The sequence below is a fragment of the Numida meleagris genome, chromosome Z (genome assembly GCF_002078875.1).
Source record: "Numida meleagris isolate 19003 breed g44 Domestic line chromosome Z, NumMel1.0, whole genome shotgun sequence".
Lineage (NCBI taxonomy): Eukaryota > Metazoa > Chordata > Aves > Galliformes > Numididae > Numida > Numida meleagris.
The window spans coordinates 13,337,760-13,347,945 of record NC_034438.1 but is presented as its reverse complement, the minus strand read 5'-3'; the positions used below and the strand labels follow the sequence as shown (position 1 = coordinate 13,347,945).

The 10,186-nt window shown below is 41.8% G+C and overlaps 1 protein-coding gene across 2 annotated transcripts in view; it reads left to right on the top strand.

The window, feature by feature from the left end:
* PLCXD3 (phosphatidylinositol specific phospholipase C X domain containing 3) overlaps positions 6,746-10,186 on the top strand; it is a 101,583-nt gene continuing 98,142 nt past the window's right edge. The window contains exon 1 of one of the 2 annotated variants that reach the window (XM_021379951.1): positions 6,746-6,921. In XM_021379951.1, coding sequence (XP_021235626.1) covers positions 6,819-6,921 — 103 coding nt within the window. In that variant the 5' untranslated portion in view covers positions 6,746-6,818. The remainder of the gene's footprint in view (positions 6,922-10,186) is intronic. The other variant, XM_021379952.1, reaches the window with a different exon arrangement.

Here is a 10,186-nt window from a genome sequence, read left to right as displayed (position 1 = left end):
CTTTACAGGGATGGGGGTGAGGCTGACTGGCCTGCAATTTCCCAGATGCTCTTTTTGAAGACCGAAGACTTTTGTGACATTGGTTTTCCTCCAGTCTTCAAGCACCTCTTCATTCTCCATGACCTATCAAAGATGATGGAGAGTGGCTTAGCAAACAGTTCCGCTAGCTCCCCCAGCACTCATGGGTGTATCCTATCAGGGCCCACGGATTTGTGTGCTTTGAGTTTCTCTAGACAGTCTCTGATGAGATCCTCCTCGACCAAGGGGAAGCCTTCCTTTCCCCAGACTCTCTCTCTTTCTCTCCTCCAGGGTCGTATTCCCGACGGGCAGTCTTAGCAGTAAAGGCTGAAGCAAGGAAGGCATTCCGTAACTCTGTCTTCTCAGTGTCCTTCATTACCAGGGCACCCCCCTCATTCAAGGATAAGCTCCACATCTTGGTCTTGTATCTTCAACACCAGTCCTGTCCCTGTTTCTGCAGTGTTCAGTGACTGCCTTCCCACACAGACACGTCATAGACTGCTTGGATCCCCCCTGGGCAAACTGAATTCATAACCTAGCTTCTATTATTTGGTTCTTCTTCTGAGGAGTTGTGGGCTGTGTTGCTTCATGCTTCTACCGTGGTCCTCTGGCCTCTATCAGTGTGCCAGTGTGACCATTCCCAAATCCATCCCTTCTGCTACTCCCAAGCTTCAGAATCAGTCAGCCCTGCATTACATGAAGCTTAGCTTGATTCTTTATTAAGCAGTTAGAGAAATCATACTGTCATATAATTCAAAAAAATCACATAATATGTTGTATTGGAATGGCTCACAAGGACTGTGGAGTCCAATTCCTGGTCCCATACAGGACTACTCAACATTCATATCCTATTTCTGAGAACTCTTCAGCCCACCCTGAGGAATTATTATGCAAACTCCACCATCTTCTGCATACTCCACAATCTGTATCTAAAAACTGTGATTCCATGCTCACCTTCTAATTATGTGACTATCTTCACTGCATTTTATCAGTTGTTCTACTGAATACCACTTTTTAATGTATTTTGATGATATACTTTTATTCATACACTAGCCCGCCTACTTTTGCATTCTATAGATTGTTTCCTTGGCCTTGAAGACCAAGATCTGAAGCACAATCCTCTGCTACATCCCTTTCCAGGAATTACGTAAGTCAAGTCTTTCCTTTAACTAGCCTGGGCTCAACTGCATGTTTAACTTAATCTGTTGAAGTCTCCACTACATTGTTACTTGGCTGCAATCAATTAGCCCCACACATAGTTTAGATGAGATGCATTTGCTCTGTGTTCAGCTGTTAGTTATGGGGCATTTAGCTGAGACACCTTGTGCTGTGTCTTCCAGTTCTGCATGTTACTTCATATCTAATAAAAGGTGCTCTTCCCCTAAGGCCATAGCTTTCCTTCCTTCACGATACCAGGAGATATGCTGAACAAAGTGTATAGGATCCAAGTGACCTATGATCTGCGTGTAAGATCTGGGATTCTTCATCATTCAGATGACATCCAAAACTCTGCTATCTGCTGGTGGAACTCTTTTGCCAACAGGTACTCCTGGAGTCTTCCTTCCCGGGGAATTCGTCAAGACAGTGGCATCTGACATATCTTTTTTTGCAGCCTTTATTATACTGATATCATTGAACCCTGTGATAACCTGAAGCATTGTTGTTACCATTAGGAACCAGATTTGGATATAACATTCTCAGTTTCCTTGAACAATTATTTTCCCTTCACTTCCAGCCTCTCTTTCATTCTCTTATTCTATCCTTCTTCCTCAGCACTGTTCTCTTGTGCTGGAAGGTAACAGGGAAAGTTTAAGGGAAAAAATTTATGTTGTTGTATAATATACTCCCTTTAAGCAGTTCCTTAACATCACACATCAGAGTCAGGCACTCTGTGGAAATATTGACTTCCCAGAATTAGTAGTCATCTTTCTTTCCCTAGCATCCATGCTTACCCCTTCCTACCTCTCCCTATAGAGAAGCCAGATGCATTACTCATTTCTTTAAGGCTGAAACAGTGCCTTGCATCTTTGTACTACCTCGTCTGCAAACATCAAGATGGAGTGACCACGTTGTTCATACAAATCATGGGGAGTGTGTAATTAGAAAGGAACATTACCTCTCATCCTCACAGCATGAATGGTCTACAGCCTGTTAAATGCAGCTAGCATACCGAATTCATTCTAAAATCTCATTAGTCCTGCTTACTATTCTCAACACCACTAGGCAGTGTTTCATTACCACGCAAACAGCAAGAGCCTGCTTGGGAATCCTTGTCTAGGATGCTGAAATGCATCTTTCATAAAAAACAATGCCGGTTGCCAGGAGTGGAAGTGACTACTGTTAACAGTCTTCAGCTCCTGTTGTGAAGTCTCTGTGTCATCCACCATGGTTTCTATTTAAAAACAGAAAATACTTTTCTTCCCTAGTGGCTTTGGATGTAGGCACAGTGGAAGCATCATCCATTAACCAAATGACACTGGTTCTCCATCCAGGGGATCCATATTCCACTGAATCCAGTGGAGTATTTTCATTATCTTCACTTCATTTTGGTTTATTTTCCATCAGCCAAAGAAATCAGAATACTTTGTTTATTAGTGCTTAATATTAATTGCTTAAGAACTCAGCATAGCTTTATTTGCTTTCTCTATTTTCTCATTTAATTCAGTTTCCATTTCTTTTAGCCTCTTTTAAATAACACCACAGAAAATGAATGACTTGAATAATGTTTGCACTTTTAAAAATAATATTACAGCAAAGAAATGGTAAGTACACTATAGTGCATATGTGCTCTTCAGTCATAGACAAGATCAATTTATAAGATGTCATTCAGAATACCTTGATGGTAAAGAAGCAGTTGTAGAATCACTTTTTATAGTACCTAATTTCTATATTTTAATGAATAAAAAATTGCTTTATTATTAGGTCACCTATCTAGAAATAGTATTTTCCTCTTTTTCCTTGGTTGCTAAATATCTTAACATGTAGATCTGAACTATGTCCTAAATGGCTGACAAGTACGAAATTACTGCATCTTCTATCTTTAACTGTAAAATCCTGCAGGTAATCTCATCCATTTCTTTCCTGGTACCTTCACCAATTTTTTCTGTGTATAGGTTTATCTTTTCTTACTACAATAATATTATAAACATCATCAATGGAATTTTCTTCACATGCTTCTGTCTTCTAACAGTTTTTACTTAGAAGTTCCAATTTTTTCTCTGTTAGCTACAACCCCAAAGGTATGATCTCAGCATCCAAAAAATCTGAATTCTTATGGAGCCGTATGTATTTTCAGTACTGACTTTAGTTAGGCTGGTCAAAAATTTCTGTTCATTCAAAGGAGTGGATTTTCTGACAAAACTGTCTGATTGCCTTCAGAACTTTTTGTTCTACCTTGCTGCTGCTGGAAAGCTTAACAATTGGGAGGGGGGAATGAAGAAAGTGGAGGAGGAGGAGTCTGTGCTGCTTTCATCTCTCTTTTTGAACAAAGGTAGATATTTTCCTATACATATTTTCTGACCACCTCAACACAATATTTGGTGGCCACATCAATGATGATTAGCTTTGGTGCTTGCTTCTGCTTTGCCTGTGGTAACTCCACTGCTAAATTAGCTCAATTAGCTCTTATTTTTGTTAGAGCCCAGTTTTAATTCTTGAGAATGTGCTGAAATTAATATACTGTTATCCAGCTTGCTCTGCACTGTGAAGACTTCAAAACTGCACACTTATTCATGGCAAAATGTTCACGAGTTTCTGCAGGATATTTTGAAATATTATCAAGCTTTTTTACAAACAAAAAGCAACATTTCTTGCATCCTTCCCTGTATGGAAGTTGCATATCTTTTGTGTAATCTCATACCACTGTGTAGAAAATAGAATTTTTCAAGTTCTGCCATCACCACACTCAGTAATGCTATTACAGTCTTTGCAATAATCCTGTTACCAAACTTATTTGTTTTTAACCAGATGAAAAAGCAGCCACCATTGATGCAATTTTAAACAAATATCCTAGGTAAGACATATAGTGTGGGTTAACATCAAAAGGACAGTGTTATGTACTTTTAGCCATTTTATTATTTAAGTGGCCTTTCTTAAGCACTAAATAACCCCACAGGACAAACTTAGAAAAGAGAAGAAAATAAAGCAGAACAAATGCTCTCTTTCAGGAGCCTTAGAAATAATCTTCAGAAAGGGGTGGCTATGGCGAAATTGATTTCTTCCTGTGTGCTGTATGCATGTATTATCACTCATCTTTCAGCCACTTCTTCTGAACTTCCAGAATTTAGTTAATTATAACAAAATATATTTCCATAAATGTTAATTCTTTTATTCTGTTTTAACAGTAGAAACAAGTATGCATTTTAGACTTCTTAAAAAATTTACATTAAGACATGCACAATTTCTTGGGTCCTCTGTGTATTATTGTTAAGTCTCTAATTTAATTACAAAGTATACAAGTATAAATGCTTAAGTAGATATTCATCCTACATCCAATCCAACTTTGCACACTGAAAGAAAAAAGCAGATACAAAAGCTCTAGCTACTTGTGGAAACAAAGGCCAGTGAGTTTATCGCCAGTGCAAAGGGGGACATTTACAGTTCTCCAGTAAAGTAGGAACCACAGAATGCTATTAAATATTTCTACCATTATTATAAAAATTCAGACATTGAAAAATGACAGGGCTTTCATGTGGACATTTTTATTTTGCTCTGAGTTAGACCCAAAGCTTTAGAGACTGGAAGAGATCAACAGTAGTTATTAATAACGTGCTTAACCTTTCAAAAACCAATATACATCTGTTTTGCGTTAGAAAAGACATAACACATAGCGGATTGGATAAAAAATCAGCAGCAGTTTTCCAGGTAACTAGAGCAATCCATTACTAACTTTGCCACTTAAAACAGATTTGATCCAATCATGTTAATAAAAACACTCATTATTCCTCACTTGAATGCTCTTTAGAAATCTATAATTTTTGTACTACAATTTCATACTATCCTTTGAAGATGAAGTAAAGCAGTACCTTCCACTTCCAGGTCATTAGCGGGTTTTATGTTTTCATATCCAAAATCCAGACTTTTTTTTCCATGTTTACTAATATCAGTGATTTTGAAAGGGGCAAATTAGCATACTGAAAGGCATACAAAAATACTGAAAAATTAAACCCATTTATGTGATTGTTTGTGTACTCCTCCTCCTTTTTCATGTGCTATCAATTCAGATCCAACATCTCTCCCAAGACCAACCATCTGTTTGCATTTCTCCATATAAAACCCACCTTAAAAACAGTTTCTATTGCAATGAGTGAGTCAGCATTTTCCCTTTTTAAAAAAAGAAATGTCAGAAATATTCATTTTTCAAGAAATCTCTTTTATTTCGTGGCTGAAGGAAGAGGTCGTGTTGTGTCGTTTTTTTTGTTTGTTTGTTTGTTTATTGGTTAGTTGGTTTTGGTTCTTCTGCACACTCAGACCAAAAGAGAAATAATGGTCATTAATAATTTCTCCCTCTCGTTTATTTCCTAAGCCAGCTGCAATCAAAGATATTGAGGAAAAACACAAACTGAAGGACTACAGCTGGCTCTGCTAGGACTTCAAGGCGAGGTGATCATCTGCTCTGGTTCTTTTCAGGCACTGTTTCTGACAAGTGAACATCTCTACAATTCCACACACATATCAGCTACTTTAATAAAACATGAATGGTCATGCTGAGGTCAACAGATCAAGACTGTTGTAACAGCTCCAGATGGCTCACAGAGCCATATTGGCTTCATTAATTCATTGATTCAGAGGCAGAAATATAAATGCTTTGCTAATGCAAACATTTAAGAAGCTGCCTCTCAAAAGAAAGACAGGTTGGGAATGAGAATGGATGATACTAATTTATATAATCTTCAAAGGACAGTAAGAAATCATATCCAAAAGAAAACAAATCTCCAAAGAGTATTCTAGTAAGGAGTGCTATTTTTTTGGTGTGAGCAACCCATTGCAGAGATTTCATATAAGATCAGAGAAACCTGGAGCAGCTATCAGCTGGGAGACCCTCCCAAGGCCATGGTCCCAGCACAGAGGGTATCTAGCCTTATTCTATGATTCTATCACTGACAGTGGTTGGGCAATGAACAGGCTGCCCAGGGCACTGGTTAGAGCCCAAAGCTGCCAGAGTAGAAACGTTTGGACGACACTCTCACATGTATGGTCTGATTTCTGGTGGTTCTGTGCGGATCCAAGTGTCGGACTCGATGATCCCCATGGGTCCCTTCAAACTTGAAATATTCTGTGATTCTATGACTGTAGTTAGGGCCAGGCAGGTTACTCGAAGCCCCAGGGCTGCACACGGGATGAGGACGCTGCTGATGTCCCCATCGCCATCCGAGCAGCAGGACAGGACCTGCGGGCCGAGATCCCGGGTTGGCGCTGAGGGGTGATGGTGACTCAGCCCAGCCGGCAGCAAAGGCGAATTCTGTGACAGGAGAGAAGGAGCCGCGGTACGAGGTCTACCGCCCAGGGCCTGGCCTGCGACCGCTACTCGTCCCCTGAGTTATCTGGGGCGGGCTGAGGCTCCTGCTGCCAACCCCTGCCCTCCATGGGGCCAGCCCAGCCCCACCAGCGAAGCGCCGCACCCCAACTGCGCTCCGCGGGCGCTGAGAGCCCGGGCGGGGAGGGGCAGCGGGCGGGGGCGAGGCGGCGGGGCACGGGGCGGCACGGGGCGGCGCCGGGCGGGCGGGGCCGGGCTGGGGCCAGGCGGGCTGGAGCGTGCGGTTGCGGCGGCAGTCGGAGAGCGGTCGGGGGACGGCGGCGGCATGGCTTCGTCGCAAGGCAAGAGCGAGCCGCGGTTCGCCGACTGGATGGCAGCTCTGCCCGACAGCATCCGCAGCACCCCGCTCACCAACCTGGCCATCCCAGGTAGGGCCGCCCCTGCCTTCCCCCCGCTCCGCCGCCGCGAACAGGTGGGCCGCTGCCCGCCCTCTGCCCCTCGCGGCCGCGGGGTGGAAATGGCGGCGGGGCTCGCGGCGCCGCTGCCGTGGGGGCAAGCCGGGCGGTCCGCTCCCCCCCGGGCTGGAGTCGGAGCAGGAACCGCTGCTCCGGGAGCAGTGCCGTGCGGGGCGCTTCGGCCGTGCTCGGCGCCGGGCATCCTGGCGGGCGGTGCGGGGCAGTGCCTCGAGCGCTCCGTCCCGGCCGTCATGCCGCTGGCACCCCGCGGCGACCTCTTCGCTCCCGGACTTTCTGCATTTTTTTTTTTTTTTTTTCAGTGAGGTGCAGGCGGCGAGTTGACCTAGGCGAGGTGTTGGGTGGGTTGGGTGGCCCCGGTGCCCGCCAGCAGCGAGGCTCCGCAGGCGCTGAGGCTGCGCTGGTGTCTCTCGAGCTTCCCCTGGGGAAACGTCCACTTCTCGCAAGTTTTGCCCAGCAGCTACTTGTGCTGCAGCAATTTGTAACACCAGTCAAAGACCTGTTCCAAGTCAATCGCGGCAATTTGCTAGAATGTGTGTTCTGCAGTTATTTTGTTCAGACATAAATCTGTTCTATTAAAATAAAATACTTTGTTTTCATAGTTTCTTGCAGTTCGTGCAAGCTGTGGCTCATCTTTTACATGCTACATGGTGTTTTTTGCTGTTGGTTGAGTATATTGTGTGTAAAACTGTGTTCACCCATCAGTGTAGGAACCAGTATCTGTAATTATTATGTCAAATCCTGTTGGTGCTATTAAAAGCTTTTGGTGTTAATAACTCCTCCTTAGCCCTCTTGGTGCAAAATGTTCCCACAGAATATTGTCTTTGATGAGAAGTGAGCTGGTTTGTAATTCACTGGGTCTTTACAAGTTAAATGTATTGTTTTAGAGTCATTCTCGTGGTTCTGACTAAACTTGTGTGAAATTCCTTGTGAAGCGGATCAGCATTCACTGGTTTCTTTGGCTGAGGCTTTTGGGGGCATCTCTCACTGAGCGCTCACAGTTACTGTTTCCCAGCCCTTCAGTAAAATACAGGACAGGTTTTCATAGTGCACTTTTATCAGTGCTTTGGTGCAGCTTAGGCACTGATAACAATCTTTCAGTCATTTTATTAACATGACTGAACATTTTTGTTTATTCAAATAATCACCTACAGACCCAGTTAATGCCAGCATTAAGTAGTGGGCAAGTTCTGCAGCCCTGTAGTACAAAGAGTGACCCCTTAAATCACCAAAAGGGCTTTCTGCACATAACAGTGAAGGACACAGTCTTGCTTTTTGTGAAATTATCTTCAAAACTTCTTTAACTTCAGTGACATAAAGTGAAGACCTTTGAAATTTGCCTTTCTGTTGACATAAATTGATGTAAACCCCATTTGTTTTTCTGTTTTGCTTCTAAAATGCCAGCTTTGGCAAATAGAGCTTTATGGAGAGAGGGAAGATATAGCTCAAATAAATTGGTCTATGATGGAGCATGGGCACACAGGCTCTGTGGGTGTAGTTGCAGGTGAAGTAGTCATATCTTCTTGCAGTAGATTGTTATCATGTTCAAAATGCAACGTGGAAATATACAATGCTAGGGAAAAAGCAAGCATGGGATTGATTTAATCCTTTGAGATGAAATAATGTTTTAGGCATTGACAAAATTTGTTTGCAAGTTTCTTTCCATATGATCACAGCTGATCGTTAATGTTGTATGTGTGTAACACAAGCAGTGCTTCCCAAGTTGCTAACGTAAGGAATGTGGAGAATCAGAAACTTAATAAATCATATCTTTTAGTTTTAGTGTAGAACATTTTTAACTGTTTTGCAAACTAGTATTTCCAATTTTTCAATTATTGTAGTAATGTAGTCATAAAACAATTGCTGTACCTTGCAAACGGAATTCTGTTTACATCTTTTTCTATAACAAAGGAAATTAACAGTAAATTGTTTTATTTTGAGCAGGATGTAAACCTTCCTTGCAGCAGTAGGAATACTGTCTTTGAACTTAATTCAGCTATATGGAATTCAGTTTAGAATATTGAATAAAGGTCCAGTGCTCATGTGCAAGAAACCAGCTGTTAGCTTAAAAATAATAGAATGAATTTTCCAAATGGATATATCATCATTGATCCAATACAGAGGATATTTCATTCTATTTTGGAAAATGTCGTTTTGTTAGAAGTCATTGGTACATTTCTCATTATTTAGAAGGAGTGCCTGGAAATGAGATGATGTACTGTGTCTGTTGCAGAAGAGAGACACAAAATACATAGCATTGTCTCATGGTAGTACGTAAGCAGTAATACTGAAGTGTTCACCTAATGTTTCGAAACATGATAGGTCATACATCATCTTTTTTTATTTATTGGTCAGTTGTTAAGCTTGAACTCATGGTTCCATAGCCAGTGCTGGGTTTTGTCAGTATCCTAGCAAACTCATTCACTTATTTCGCTCTCTGCAGCCTAGGCTGAGTATTTTTCTGAAGATGAGAAATCTGGTAGAGGAGACACAGATCTCTAGTGCAACATGTGCCAGCTTTGTCAGTCAAACTTTTCCATTTGGATTTCTCCCAAGTATGAGAATGGCTCCTTCTACCATAATGTTTTCTTCTTTGGCTCTGCTGGCTGTATCTGTGTTGTTATGTATTGCAAATGGCAGATTTTCCTCAAGTGGAGAATACCAGTAACAACTAATAGTATACTCTATGTGGAAACAACAAAATCTTTTAGCAACTAGAAAATAACACCATGCATCTTTAATCTTCTATTGTTATGAGAGATAGAACAATGAAGGAGTATATTCAGCCCAAGGTTTGTCTCCTGGTGCTTTAGACTCCTTCTTACATTAAAAGCTCTGCCTGGGTAAAGACATAGCAGTCTGGTTAAGAAAAAGGCAGAGGATTTTGGGGGGTTCTGGTTGACTGGTTGAGAGTGTCTTATGGTAGTTGGTAAGGTGTAGTTTTGTTGAATGGCTGCACGTATTTGACCAGTATAAGAAATAGCTTTCTGTAGATAACAGAATTGAAGTCTTTGGGCACCCAAATTGTGGATCGAAGATGAAGTGTAGAGTCTGTTCTGTTGCACTGATGCTCTCTTTTTAATCTGGAGTGACAGCATAAGCTGTGTGCAGTGCAGTAAAACAGGCATCAGTACGCAGCATTCCTTATCAATTGACCCACTTAGATGATTTAACTTTTTCTTATTGACAGTCTGTAGATAAGCATGTAGTTTTGAGTCTG